The sequence below is a fragment of the Meriones unguiculatus genome, chromosome 6 (assembly GCF_030254825.1).
Source record: "Meriones unguiculatus strain TT.TT164.6M chromosome 6, Bangor_MerUng_6.1, whole genome shotgun sequence".
Taxonomy (NCBI): domain Eukaryota; kingdom Metazoa; phylum Chordata; class Mammalia; order Rodentia; family Muridae; genus Meriones; species Meriones unguiculatus.
In genome coordinates, this window is record NC_083354.1 from 68,115,207 (window position 1) to 68,130,868 (window position 15,662).

General features: G+C 44.7%; 1 protein-coding gene across 8 annotated transcripts in view; it reads right to left on the minus strand.

The window, feature by feature from the left end:
- Pde8b (phosphodiesterase 8B) overlaps nt 1-15,662 on the minus strand; it is a 213,142-nt gene that overhangs the window by 177,426 nt on the left and 20,054 nt on the right. For 2 of the 8 annotated variants that reach the window (XM_060385583.1, XM_060385582.1), the window contains exon 1: nt 3,247-3,951. The exons of 2 other annotated variants lie outside the window; for them this stretch is intronic. In XM_060385583.1, the coding sequence (XP_060241566.1) occupies nt 3,247-3,585 (339 nt within the window). In that variant the 5' untranslated portion in view covers nt 3,586-3,951. Of the gene's footprint in view, nt 1-3,246; nt 3,952-15,662 lie in introns of those variants that run through there. 4 more of the 8 variants (XM_060385585.1, XM_060385584.1, XM_060385587.1 and 1 more) reach the window with 2 other exon arrangements.

A 15,662-nucleotide genomic window follows, 5' to 3' on the forward strand; every position in this document is an offset into this window, starting at 1 on the left:
CAAGAGGGAGACAAATTGCTAGGAAGTTGCATTTTTACAGCAACCTGGAGACAAATTCCTTACCAGAAATGGAAACTCATGTGATATCATTGCACTGCATATGAATTATTAATGTTTATAATCCTTTTTTTGCCAATTAGGTATTCAAGAAGGTTCCTGTTGACATCATGTTTGACATCATAATGCTTCATCATTCTAAAAGCTTAATGAAGTAAATTATTGCTAGAAAAAGAGAGAGATCAAACACACTTTTTGTTTTGCACTCAGGGGAATACCAGAAGCCAACTAGATAATGAAGACATTGTTTATCATTGATGTACAAAGAAGAAGGAGAAAAATAACTATTGAGAAACCAGCCAGTGCTGTAAATAGGACCAAATGGCAAAGACTTTCTTTTTCTACCTAAGCAGTCAGAAAGACAAGAGGAGACACATGGCTGCCAACTATCACACACTCAGGGAGAAAGAATTCTTATCCTAAAAAGCAAAAGGAAAAAAAATTTAAATCATCTCCTCCATGTAAGGGCACGGAACATGTGAAGTTTCTAGTTGAGAAGGAACCATAGAAATTGGGGGAGGGGTGCTAAATAGATACTATTAAGAATTTGGGGGTAATTCTATAAGTTCTATAGTGTTTGTATAAATACACCTGATCAATTTCTTTTTTTTTTTTATCAGTTACATTTTATTAACTCTGTATCCCAGCCGTGTCCCGATCCCTCATTCCCTCCCAGTCCCTCCCTCCCTCCCTCCCTCATCTCCACCGTGCCCCTTTCCAAGTCCACTGATGGGGGGGACCTCCTCCCCATTCATCTGATCCTGTTTTATCAGGTATCTTCAGGACTGGCTGCAAAGCCCTCCTCTGTGGCCTAACAGGACTGCTCCTCCCTTTGGGGGTGGGGAGGCCAAAGAGCCAGTCATTGAGTTCCTTTTAGAAATAGTCCTTGTTCCTCTCACTTTGGGAAACCAATTGGTTACTGAGCTACCACAGGCTACATCTGAGTGGAGGTTCTAGGTTATATCCATACATGGTCCTTGGTTGAATGTCAGTCTCAGAAAAGACCCTGTGCCCAGATATATTTGGTCCTTGTGGAGCTCCTATCCTTTCCCCATCAGACTAACTCCCCTTCTTTCTTATGATTCCCTGTACTCTGCCAAAGGTTTGGTCATGAGTCTTTGCTTTGAAAACACTGCTAGTTAGAGTCTTTCAGATGCGCTCAGTAGACTCCTGTCATACGTTCAATGCACATCCCATCTGTCTTTCTAAATGAGGATTGATCATCTTACCCCATGTCCGCTCAATTGATTATCTTTTTTAACACCTGATCAATTTCAAATGTATAATTTCTGAAGTTCATATAATACAAATTCAAGTTGAATCACTGAACTATTACTATCCTCTTCAGCATTCCTAGTAATGACTTGGAATAAATTAAGCTCTTGTTTGGAAACCTTGTTGATAAAGTTAGTTAAATTCCTTCCTAGGTCAAGCCTCTTAACACTTAAACCAAGTAGCATGAGATTTATTCCAGTTTATAGTAACTGCTAATAGTCAGGACTCGTTTTCTCTCCATTTGGTTTCTAAGTAGCCTCTTGAGGAAGAGCACTAAGATGTAGGAAAATGGTCTCATTCATCGTTTTTTTTCTTTGACTACACAAACACCAAGCAGCGGGGGTTGCCAGGTACTAAAAATGAGTTCCTTGCTACTATGAAAGGCAAAAATACGTAAGTTTCTCTTGAGCAACCAGAACGAAATACCACAGAGTTCATGAGCAGTCACCGTGCTCAGCTACTGCTTCAGGCCTTAAAATTCCCTTTCAAAACCCCAAGTTAAGATGTTGCTAAATATAGCCTTTTTAACACTTTGCAATTTCTTCTAATGCTAACTTTATGTTGCTGCTGGGCAGGAGAACCAGAAAGTAGCAAACAAAAGTAAATGTGGTGGCCGTGGCTTGCCACTGTAACAAACATCTCATTGGATCCAGGTCTTAGACTGTTGGTATCAGAAGTAAGAAAAGAAGCTTATTCCTGGCACATAGTAGCTACATAGTAAATGGTATTTCTATATTAATGGTGTTCAGAATTATTACCAGAGAAACATCACAGCTACTAGTAAACACTGGTAAAGTTTTATGCAGCAAAATGAAATCACATTTTACAAACATTTAGCTCATCAAAAGGCAGCCCCCTCTTCCTCCCTTTCCTCCAGGGTGGGTGAGATGCATCCAGGGGAGACCCAGAGCCTACTACACTGGGCCAACTGTTGAGCAGATTTTTAACCACTAGATATATAATCATGTCTTTGTCAAGGACTCATGAGATGGGCCCTGGTCATCTACTGACTACGTAGGAGCTGTGTCTAAACACTAGGAGTTTAGAGACATAGTTTTCCCTCTGCACGATGAGACGTGTCATCGCCCTTCAATTTTCTATAAAGCAATTAATGTGACACTCTCCCGGATGTAATAGTACTTTGAAAACATAGAGATGGACACTGTTGGAATACATTTTCGTCAAGAACTATCTAGAGACTGCTTTAACCATCTTTTCTACATCTTCACAATCCCATTCCTGCCCCCAGCCCCCCCGCCCCGGGAAGATGTGTGCAGAATCACATCCTAAGGCAGCTGCCGTGAACCGCTGGCATTCCAAACTCTGGGTTCTTTCAGTCACATCTAGGATACAGACATCGCAGAGAAATACTGGAGTGACAACAGGTTCCGCTCGACTCTCCCCCAGTCCCTTTCTATAGCTCTTCAAACATAAACAGCCTGCTTCATTCACAAATCTCCGCACTGGGCCGCTCCGCTGAGAACTCCATCCAGCTGACTGGCAGGTGAAAATCGCAGCCGGGGCACCAAGCATCCTGGTGCTTGGGATGCACCTCCTGCAGATCCAGCTCAGCTCTCAGATTTCACTCAGAGGAACCCGCATGCTCTCGGTGATGCGTACCCATCGCTCCAGCTACATCCACCGGGCTGCCCTCCCTCAGCGAGAAACAGGCCGCCCCAACTGCCTCCCCTTCTGCCCCACTCCACACGTGTCCCCACCTCAGGACCGGCTAGGGTTGTTCCCCTGCACCCTCCGAGATCTTTTTCTTCCCTAATTCCCTAGGCCTTCACTACCGGCAAAAATGAAAAGTAAACTCCTTAGGAACACTCCCCCCACCCCAACGGATCGCCCAACTCCTACGAGCCCCCTACCCAGTGCGACCCGACGGGCAGCCCCCCAACAGCGCGCATTTACCTTGACACTGGTGTAGCTGGTCTGGGTCTCGGCCTCGGCGCTGCTGCAGCAGTGGCGCCTCCGGCCCCGGCAGGTGGTCGCGGCGGGGCCCGAGGACCCGGTGCTGCTGCCGCTGCCCAGCTCGGCCCGGGACCTGCGGACGCGGACGGCGCCCGGGGGTCCAGGCGCGCGGCTCGGGGGCATGGCGTCGGCGGCGTCGGTCTGCACGAAGAGGCCGTGCAGGGGCGCCGTGGGGCCCTGCGACAGGCTGCTGGTCTGGCGGGGCGAGTTGGACTCATCCGAGTCCCGGCAGTAGATCACGCCGCTCTGCGAGACATGGATGCTGGGGGCGCAGCCCATCCCTCAGCCGGGCTCCCCCGCGCGCGCCCGCCCGCGCCCCCGGGACACCCGACTCGAGCTCCCGCGGCCACCTGCAGTGAGGGGGCGACCGTGGTGACGGTGGTGCCCAGACTGCGCGCCCCCAGCCTGGGTGGCCACAGCTCTGTCGGGCTCGCCTCCGTGCCCCCTGGCGAGCGTCCGGGGGCAGGGCGCGTCACCCCAACTTTCCCTCCCGGGCCATCCTCCTCCTGGAGCGGCAGAGCGCGCGCACAAGGCCCGCGCGCCCCAGCGGCCGCCACCCTCCCCGCCGCAGCGCCCCAAACGCGCGCCCCGCGCCTCCGCCCTCCGCTCCGCCTGCGCCGCCCAGCTCCCTACACCCCGGCCCGGGCGCCCGCCTGCCCGCTGGCTTGGTCCTCCCCACTTTCAATCTTTGCACGTCCCCTCCCCGTCTCGGTCCTCCTCGGGGTCCCCAAGGGCCGCCCCACTGTCCTACGCTCGCGGCCGTGCAGCGCCTGGCATCATGCCTCGGCGCCCTTCCCAGTTCTTGGCTGCCCAGAGGCCCCGTCCCTTCGGAGCTCTGTGTCCACATGGCCACAACCCTTCTACCCCTAGTACACATAAGCCCCTCTCCACACCCAGAACGGCTGCATAGGCTGCATAGACCTTCAAGGTACGTCTCTTCTCAAAAACACATTTTCAGTGTATCTCTGAGTCGTTCCCAAAATTCCCTTTCCAAACAGCAGGGAGCCCATAGCTCAGGCCCACCAAGCCCACTGATTGTCAACACACCTGAGGAGTTAAGAGACCCAGTTCTTGCACAGTTTATGTCTTCTTTCACTTTAATCCCACCAGCACCCACCCTTCCCCACATACTAATCTTAGCTGGATGATGGCCCAGCCTTTAGAAAAAGCCTACAAATCCTTCAGAAGTCCATGCCAAAGGATAGGCTGTCCCCCGGGGAATGCATCCTTCACTTCTGTGCAAGGTTCAGGGAAAAAACAAAACAAAACAGAAAGCTGTCTGCATGTAGGGTTTTTTTGTTTGCTTGTTTGTTGTTGTTTTGTTTTTGTTTGTTTTATTTTGTTCTTTATTTCTCCCCAAGTTTTCAACTCCTCTCTGGGTGTCACTAACCATTCATCATGAACGCCACCTCATCCAGCCTCCTAATTCTCTTCTTCCACCCTGGATTGGACAATCCAAAATGACCTCGCTTGTCCCCTCCATGAGGCCCACGCTGGTTGAGCCTACCACAGAGAAGGGAAATACCTCTAGAAGCAGCACCGCTGCTGCCAGGCAACTCACTCAAGGTCTCCTTCAGTAATGTCTGCCACAACAGTGGCACAAGCAAGACAGTCCGAGCAGGGGCTTCCTTCAGGGTTCTGTAAGGACAGACCTCAAAGGAAGACACAAAGACGTGAGTAGCCAGTTCAAAACAACACCATTATATTCCTCCTTTTCTCCATGCCATCAGCTCTTAGAATTGTTGGAGAAAGATGTCCGATGATGTCTTCTGACCACCAACGTGAAGTAAGATGCATTCATCCACATCTGAAATTCCAGCTGGGCATGATAGTTTACACCTATAATTCTAAATATGGGGTGCTGAGGCAGGAGAATTTTACATGAGGCCAACACCAGTCTGATCTTCATAATGAGTTCTAGGCCAGCTTGTCCTTCAGGGCGAGACCCCTGTCTCCAAACAAATAGAAACAGCATCCCAAGTTCAGACAGGGAGAGAGTGAACCAAGATTATTCTGCTTTTGTTTTAGATATCAGTTTAGCTGTAACCTTTTTCTTCATTTTAATGACATAAAAAAGTTCATCTCTCCTGTGCCAATGAGTTCAAGGCTCTTCCCCACTTTTTCTTCTAACAGGTTTACTGTTTCTTGGTTTATGGTGAGGTCTTCGATCCACTCAGACTTTAGTTTTGTGCAGAGTGATAAGTATGGATCTATTTGCATTTTTCTACATGTAGACATCCAGTTAGACCAGCACCATTCGTTAAAGAGCTCTTTTTTTCCATTGAATGGTTTTGGCCTCTTTGTAAAAAATCAGGTGTCCATAAGTGTGTGGGTTTATTTCTGGGTCTTCTATTTGATTCCATTGATCCACCAGTCTGTTTCTATGCCAGTGCCATGCACTTTTGGGATGGAAATACCTCCAGAAGATCTTTTATTGTAGAGGATTGTTTTAGCTATTCTGGGTTTCTTATTATTCCATATGAAGTTGAGAATTTTTCTTTCAAGGTCTATAAAGAATTCACCAATAACACAGGCTCAAAAATCAGCAATCAATAAATGGGACCTCATGAAACTGAAAAGCTTCTGTAAAGCAAATGACACTGTCATCAGAACAAAATGACAGCCTACAGATTGGGAAAGGGTCTTCACCAACCCCATATCTGACAGAGGTCTAATATCCAGAATATTTAAAGAACTCAAGAAGTTAAACACCAAAAAACCAAGTAATCCAATTTAAAAAATGGGTTACGGAGCTAAACAGAGAATTCTCAGCAGAGGAATATCGAATGGCAGAGAAAAATTTAAAGAAGAAATGCTCAACATCCTTAGTCATCAGGGAAATGCAAATCAAAACGACCCTGAGATTTCACCTAACACTCATCAGAATGGCTAAGATCAAAAACTCAAGTGACAACACATTCTGGAGAGGATGTGGAAAAGGGGGAACCCTCCTCCACTGCTGGTGGGAATGTAAACTTGTAAAACCACTTTGGAAATCAGTCTGGCTTTTTCTCAGCCAATTATGAATAGTGCTACCTCAAGATCCAGCTATACCACTCCTAGGCATATATCCAAAATATGCTCAAGTATACAACAAGGACATTTACTCACCCATGTTTATAGCAGCTTTATTCATAATAGCCAAAATCTGGAAACAACCCAGATGCCCCTCAACAGAGTAATGAATACAGAAATTATGGTGCATCTATACAATAGAATACTACTCAGCAATTAAAAACAAGGACATCAAGAAATTTGCATGCAAATGGATGGAACTAGAAAAGATCATCCCGAGTGAGGTATCCCAGAAGCAGAAAGACACACATGGAATATACTCACTTATAAGTGGTTATTAGACATATAGGACAAACATACTAAAATCTGTACACCTAAAGAAGCTAAGCAAGAAGGTGGACCCTGAGTAAGAGGCTCAATCCTCATTCAAAAAGGCAAATGGGATAGACATCAGAAGAAGGAGAAAACAGGGAACAGGACAGGAGCCTACCATAGGGGACCTCTGAAAGATTCTACCCAGCAGAGTATGAAAGCAGTTGCTGAGACTCATAGCCAAACTTTGGGCAGAGGGCAGGGAATCTTATGAAAGAAGGGGGAGACAGAAAGACCTAGAGGGGACAGGATCTCTACAAGGAGAACAACAAAGAACTAAAGAATTTGGGTCCAGGGGTCTTTTCTGAGACTGATACTCCAACCAAGGACCATACGTGGAAACAACCTAGTACCCCTGCACAGATGTAGCTCATGGCAGCTCAGTGTCCAAGTGGGTTCCCTAGTAAGGGGAACAGGGACTATTTCTGACATGAACTCAGTGGCTGGCTCTTTGATCACCTCCCCCTGGTAAGGGGGCAGCAGCCTTAACAGGCCACAGAGGAAGACAAGGCAGCCAGTCCTGATGTGACCTGAAAGGCAAGGATCAGATGGAAGGGGAGGAGGACCTCCCTTATCAGTGGACTAAGAAAGGGGCATGGGAGGAGAAAAGGTGGGATTGGGAGGGGACAAGGGAGGATACAAAATGAATAAACTTTAATTAATAAAAAATAAATTAAAAATTTTTAAGTTCATCTTCAGTTAATCTGAGGGACATCCATGTCATATTTTCTAGTGGGTAAGCAGATAGCTCAAAGGATTTCTGAATGGGCTGTGCTCCCCAACACACAAACTTTGAGGTAGTCTTTGGTAAGTGATTGGTTCACTGGGTGTCTCGAGGACAAAATTTTGGGATGGACAGAAAGGGAAGAGAGGGCGAGCAGAGTGTGAGCTAAGGAAGAACCTGAGCTACCCCTGGGCACCCTGCAGGGAGGGTTCTGCTGCTGGGATGCTTGAGGGGTCATAAGGAGGGACCTTTACACACCGCACAGATGCAGCATTCATACCAACTGTGTCAGCAACCATGGACAAGGTGGACCTCTTCAGCCAGCGCACTCCTGCCTTGTGAAAGGGCATGAGGAGTAAATCAGAGGCCCTCTTTCCTCACATCAAGCTTCCCCACAGTCCCCTTTCCTTGCACACTGATTGGGCATCATACAGATACAAAGGCCACGTTACACCAAACCGGGGCAAACATTTGCTTGAAACTAAAACTGATGCTGCCATCTGCCTTCCTTCCAAAGGACCACTAGGTAATAAACAAGATCAGGGATAAATTACAAGACCCCCCCACCAATCTTCAGCCCACTTCGAATGCAATGTTAACCATTCTGCCAGCAGCTCCTATACACCCATTTCAGCTGTCACTCCACGAAACAGTATCATGTAATTCTCACGCCACAGCCTCATTCAGGGTTTTCTCCATGAATTACTCAATGAAGCCACCCAATGAAGAGAAAAGTCCCAGTGATGCTTTGGAAGGCCAAACTATGATAAAAGCACAAATTATACCCTATCTTCTGGTAGGCAGCATTAGGAGATGAGTCACAACTTCACAGACATCCAGAAACAACTTTACGTTGAACTTATACATGTTTTAAAACGAGTAAGCGTAGAGGGATGACCTCAGCGTAGCTAGGGAATAGGACCAGACAGCTTTAGTGGGTTCACTGAACACTTCATCTTGGTACCAGGTCCTGTGGTTGCATGTGAGGTCTCCATGGGCTGGAAGACAGAAGAGTAAGTAGTCGGAATATCCATTTCACAGCCCGTTAAAGCGCCAACAACTTCCACTACAGACCCGATCTGATCACTGAAACTTTCGGGACTATGTCAATGGAAGAAGAACGGGGCTCTGAAATCATTTCGCAGTTCGGCTCTGGAACCTGAATGCTGGCCTCAGGAAGAGGCTGCTAAACTGACCCTTTGAAGGGCACCAGTGCTACCCAGGGTAACAACGGGGCCTGTGCACTCAGACCCTGTAGCTACCATTTAGGCCCAAGTTATAAAAGAGGGTCAAGAAACCCAAAACTATAAAAAGAAATTCATTAAAGTGAGAAAATTTTAGCAGCAATGTCCAAGAAACAAATTTTTAAAAGCTCACCAAAAATATTTTTTAAATATACTTAAAAAGAAACAAGAAACTTAGCTAATGTCCAAGGTCAACAGAGCGGCTTTTATGTTTATAGTATTAAGTGAGAGCTTGCTGCAGAGTTATGACCCAGTGCACTGCAAGAGCCGAAGAATTGAGGTGCGTTCAAATTCTGAAATGGAATGAATCTCCCAGAATTCCTCTCAAGGAGGAGAAAACGTCATTAATACATTTTGAATAATTTTTAACCAGAAAGGTTAAAATGACTGTAGCCATCTGACTGATCTTTAGATAATCAAACATTTAATCAACTGATTGACCTTACAGAACTTCCCGGGTCAAACGATGTTCCCCTTGGGGAAGCTTTGGGAATCTAACCTCTGAGAGGTCAGACGACCCCGATGTTTAGGCTACCCAGCACAGAAGAAGGTTCACTGGGCTCATTTAGAAGGGTCACTCTGAATCCTCACTCTGTGTGACCTTAGGTAAGTCATTTAAACCACTGGCTGCAATTTCCCAGGTAACCTCTGACCCCTCCAAATCGCTGACATTTGGGATGCTAAGAAAGTTTTCATCCTCTTATGAAGTAATGTTTAATTTAAAATCATGAGCCTTTTTTTTTTAATCTGAAAGAGCAGTCCCATGCCCTGAGGGCACATCAGAATAATACAGAAGAATTTGTCAGAAATACAATAATTCCCCCAATGCAGGTGTTCAAGGCTGAGCTGGCACCTGCTGTTTCTAAGAGTGTAGGATCTAAGAATGCCATATCTAGTGTGGCCTGTCTTCAGGCTTCTTTGTGGGACCATACAAGATTAATGGCTGAAGTCCTTACATATGCTTGTGGTACCCACGCAAGGAGGCTGCTTCCCACCTCTTTCTACTTTAACTAAAGTTGGCTAGATAGACTTGGCAGCGATCTGCTTGGTGGCTCAAAGTTGGCCATCTCAGGCTTTATTGGAGCAGGATACCAGACCCTACACAAGTAAAGATGCAAGATGCTTCTACCAGCTGGGTCCAACATGGCTGATGTGGATGGCTACAAAGCGTTCTTCGCTTAATGATAATACCATCTCCATAGCCCTAAAAAAAGAGCCTGTTCCATCAAGAATCTGATGCTTCAACATTAGGAAAATATTATACAAGAACTGAAAGGGAGTAAATAGTGTTGGGCAAGGGGTGGAAATTCACAGGCAATCCTAGAATTTCTTGCCTTTTCCTCTCTTTCACTAAGATACTCCATACCCTTCCATCATTTTGATGATCAGAGTAACCGTCTCAAATACCATAATGCTACTATCTACTTCTACTCACCCTTTGGGCAGGTACCTTTTCCTATAATAAATCTCTTCCCAGTTCTCTCTCTCTCTCACTCGCTCTTGCTCTCTGTCTCTGTCTCTGTCTCTGTCTCTCTCTCTCTCTCTCTCTGTGTCTTTCTGATGGAGACAAAAACTTGGAAATACTGGGCAGAGGTTTCAACCTGTCATCCTCCCAAGCTTCATGCTGTTTCCCCAGGAGATCTAGCATCCCTCAGGAACAGTGCCTTCTGCCAGACATGCACCCATCTCCACACTCGTGTGGCCAGCTTGCTCCCTTCCTTCAGTCTCGGATGAAGTGTCCCCCACCCCAGGCTTCTCATCTTGAATTCCTATTTAAGGCTTTAATCAACATTTTTTTTTCATTTATCTGTGCCCCTCCCAAATCTCCTTGGCCTGGAATTTTTCTTCTTTCATAGCATAAGTCACCTTTCATTTTATTATTACTATTACTACTTGTAATATTTATTGTCTACTTTCTTTCACTAGACTCTAGGTTCTCCATAGATGGGATTTTTCTAGTTTCTTACTTATTTATTTTTATTTCATACATTTGGTGTATACAGTATGTACTCAAATATTTGTTGAATGAAAGAATGAATTATTTTCTTTGCTTCCTCATCTCTAAACTATTACAGCTCAAAATTAAAAGAGCTATTGTTTTAAGTTGGAAATTTCATGTTCTGTGATTTTAGTTTTTAAAGTCAATGAATGTGTTTAACTTGAAAATCCTCTTTTTAGAAATAAAATCATCTGTATAGATTTTTATATCAGTGCTATTTATAGTAATGAAGTATGGAAAAATCCATGCATTAAACACTTATGGAACAGTCCAGCAAACTGCACTACTCTGTCAGACTATCACTATTTTAATATGTTTAAATGAAAACGAGTTTAAAAAGCAATATAATATACATATCTCAATTACAAATTGAAAAATATACATACTTACTGAGGTTTATAAGTGAATTCAAGTATTATCTAAAAATTTCATTAAGACAATCTAAACGAATTAGTTTAATGTCACCTAATTGTCTTTTTAAAAAAAGGCAAATTATCTTCCATGAACTTTCATTGGTAATTTTTTTATCAAATAAGGAGAAAGATGGTAGGAGAAGACCACAAGGCATATGAAATAGAGCTGAGAAGTTAATAGATATCCATTTACAGGGGAAACACAGAACCAGATTCATTAAAGTGCAGAGGGAGGGACAAAGAAAGACATAAGCAGACATTTTTAGGGTGGGATATTCCTGGCTGGTGCATTTATAGATGCAGCTTTTCAAAGAAAAAAAAAGTTGTATTTTTAATTATGCTTGCATCACTTTTTAGATTTTTTTTTTTTTTTTTTTTTTTTTTTTTTTTTTTTTTTTGCCAAAGACCAAATGAAATTAAGGGAAGGATTTGGCCCATAAGACAATTGTTTCTTGCCAATTGTAGAAAATGAAAACGGAAAAGATGCAGGAGGAAAGTCAGCGAACATCTCCTACTTCCTTAGGTCAACATCACTAAACCTGCAGGGCACTGAGTATCTGGCCCTGCATAGTATAAAAGTGATCTGTCCTTCCCAACAAGAAGACCACATGGACAGGGCTGGACCAGTTCCCAGGAAAAATTCTGGAATCCCTTTGCTCTTTGTCTCCAGGTTCTCCTGGGCCCAAGCAATCAGGCTATGAAGGATGGAACACTCATTTCTAAATGTCTTGTAAATGCATTTCACAAAAATGTCCAAGACATAAAAAGATATTCAAATGAGATGTGGGATAGAGCCCACTAAGCAAAGGGGCTTCCAGACTAGCCAGGTTTTTTAGGACTTACCAGAAATAACAGAGCTTAATACATAAGGTACAAGGGCAACAGAAAGAAAGGTACTGTCAGCTCTTTTCTGATCCAATGATAATTGGGAAAGGCTTGCTGGAGAAAGGAGTGCTAGCTGGACCCTGAGTATGGCAACCTGCTAATCTGAGGACTCAGTGTGAGCAAAGGCACGGAGGCACATCTGACTTTGATGGAACTAGATGCTGTGAACACACTGGACAATTATATAGTGACCCCAAGCCAGGGATGATAAAGCCAAAGAGGAAGGAGACAGAAATGACGGGTGCTGAAATCACTTTTCTATGGAGAAGTTGTAAATATGTTCTGCTTCCTTTACAGAACCACCCTATGTGAAAATATACATTGAAAAAGGAAATCTGTTGTCTAGCTAGAGATGTTTGCCAGGTGACTACAGACTGGCTTTCATTAAACATGCCTCCTAAAATGTTCGTATATGGCACTTGAGTTTTTAGACAGTCTGAATCAAGGCATGTATTTTTAATTCACGTGAGAAGTTTTTGGTATACACAACACATAAAGCTAAGTGCAGTGCGTATTTGTGTATGTTCAATGCACACGAGTGTGAGATTTTCCAAATTCCTCAAGATAAGGTTTACAGTCCAGCTTTGTTCCAGTATCCTAGTTTGTTTTCTATTGTTGTAGCAACCATCATGACAAAACCCAACTCATCCCAATTACTGTCAGTTATTAAGCAAAGCCAGGATCTGGAGATGGGAACTGAAGCAGAGGCCATGGAGGAACACTGCTTACTGTCTTACTCCCCATCACTCACTCAGCCAGCTTTCTTAAACAATTCAGGACCACCAGGAAGGATGGCACCGCCCACAAGTACATGGGCTGGGCCTTCTTACATCAACCATTACTTAAGAGAATGTCCCATTGGCTTGCCTACAGGCTAGTCTGATGGAGACACTTTCTCAATTGGGGTTCCCTCTTTCCAGATAACTAGTTTATGTCAGGTTGGCTGAAAACTAGTCAGCAAATCAGGTGTTGTTGCTTAATCCCAGCACTGGAGAAGTCTGAGGCAAGAGAACGGGTATAATTTCAAGGAAGGCCAATGCTACATGGTAAATTCCAGGCTGTCCTGGGCTACAGGATGAGAGCCTCCTTGAAAACAAACAGGCAGAAAACAGCAAGCAAGCAAACAAGTGCAGAGTTCTAAGCAGGCCCTCCCCTGGATGCACACGTTGAGAGGTACACCATTTCCTCCAAACCATACCATCATCCATTCATTCAGCAAATACTTACGGAGAGCCTACTATGTATCAGATGCTGACTCTGAACCAGGAAATAAATTTCCATAAATTTGGACTACTGGGATGGAAGATTAAAAATATTTAAAAAAAAATCTCCAGGGGTGGTGAAGATATTTAAGAGCACGGAAACATTTTAGAGGCTTGGCACACTAACACATGCCTGAAATCCCAGTGTGATGGAGGCAAAGGCACGAAAATTGCTGCAAACTCAAGGCTGGCTTGGTTGCTATAGTGAGTTCCAGGCCAGCTAGAGCTACACAGTAAGACCCTGTCTATAAAAAATATATAAGTATATAAACTTGATGTGATAGATCCTGGGGTAAGGTTATAGATGTTTTCTCAGAGCAGAGGACACTTAGGCTAAGATTATCAGGCAACTTGATCAGATGGAATCGTCCTCCATTTCTTTTCCATTTGCACACTGAGGACTCTGAGTACTACTACTCCTACCCAGGCTATCACGGGAGATATAGAGGAGCAAGTACCTCTGACAGCCCGGGCAGAAACACAGATCTGTAGACACAAGTGTGTTCCATCCTACTTGCCATGAGCTAAAGATCCTAACTCAGAGAGAAAGATGAGTTTGGGTGCAGAGAACTGGAAGATCTCACCAAGAACACAGGGTGCAGCTCCTCAACAAAAGGGCAGGATTTGAATAACTAGAAAGAGAGGGCGTTACAGAAACCCCAGGGGTGGCAGCATTTGCTGAATACTTGAACAATAAAAGAGCTGAATCCACTGTGCTGGGTTGAGTGAACCCACAGGCACCACACAATAGGCCACGTGCTATGGTGTTATTTGGTGTTATTCATTGCTGTCGTATGTTATGTGTCTGATTCTCTGTGTTATTGTAACTGACCAGTTACACTATTTTTTATTATCATTTATTACAATTTTTTATTTACAGTTTATTCCCTTTGTATCCCAGCTGTAGCCCCCTCCCCCATCCCCTCCTAATCTCACCCTCCCTCCCTCTTCTTCTCCTATGCCCCTCCCCCAGTCCAATGATAGGGCAGGTCCTCCTCCCCTTCTGTCTGACTCTAGTTTATCAGGTCTCATCAGGACTTCCTGCATTATCTTCCTCTGTGGCCTGGTAAGGCTGCTGCCCCCTCAGGGGGAGGTGATCAAAGAGGCAGCCACTGAGTTCATGTCAGAGATGGTCCCTGGTCCCATTATTTGGGAACCCACTTGGAGACTGAGCTGCCATGGGCTACATCTGTGCAGGGGTTCTAAGTTATCTCCCATGCATGGTCCTTGTTTGGAGCATCAGTCTCAGAAAAGACCCCTGGGCCCAGATTCTTTGGTTCTGTTGCTCTGCTTGTGGAGCTCCTGTCCCTCCAGGTTGTTCTATCCCCCCCCTTTCACTTATGAAACTCTGCACTCTGCCCAGAGTTTGGCTATGCATCTCAGCATATCCTTCAATAACCTGCTGGGTAGTCTTTCAGAGGCCCTCTGTGATAGGCTCCTGTCCTGTCCCCTATTTTCTCCATCTTCTGATGTCCATCTCATTTGCCTTGCTGAAAACTGAGCATCTTACCCAGGGTCCTCCTTCTTGATTAGCTTCCTTAGGTGTACAAATTTTAGTATGATTATCCTATATTATATGCAGTTACACTATTATTACCAAAGAATCAAATACCAGACCAGAGCTTGACTAAATTCTATCACTCTGATTTTTCTTTTCTTTTCTTCTTCTTCTTCTTCTTTTTTTTTTTGGCTTGGCTTGGCTTGGCTTGGCTATCCTGGACTCATTTTGTAGACCAGGCTAGCCTTGAACTCAGAGATCCACCTGCCTCTGCCTCCTACAGTGCTGGGATTACAGGTGTGCACCACAGTGCCTGGCAAAGCACTGATTTTTAAGAAGACTAATTGTCTATTTGACCAAGATGGAAATGGCTGTGCATTCACTGACTGGCCTGAAAGGAGTTGGGAGTGAGGTCAATGAGGAGTTACATGAATCCAGACATGAAGTAGTAGATCTTTACAGACCAAATTGTGCTCTCCCAAAGCCGCATGCTGAAACTTAACTCCAAGGTGATGATGACTGAATCAATTACCTCTAAGGGGGTAATGAGGCTAAAACGGTCATTAAAGTGGGGGTCTAGCCCACTAATACTGCTGTTCTTTTAAGAAAAGGGACCCCAGCACTGCTGGAACACACTGAGAAAGGACCCTGCCAGCTCACACAGGGGAAGCAGTGTCTAAGCCAAAGAGTGGAGCCTGGCCAGACACCCACCACACTTGTACTCTGACCCAGAAGTTCTAGACTCCTGATTTGTAAAACAGGAGATATCTATTGTTTAATCCACCCAATCTATGGTATCTTGTTGAGGCAGCCTTTGCATACTGAGCTAATACAATAATGTCGAGTAGATTGAGTTTCTGGAATAAAAATAGAGGGAGAGAAGGGATTTGACAGATGTTATTGTGACTGACTCCCAGGAATCTGGTTTCCAGCTAGATGATTGG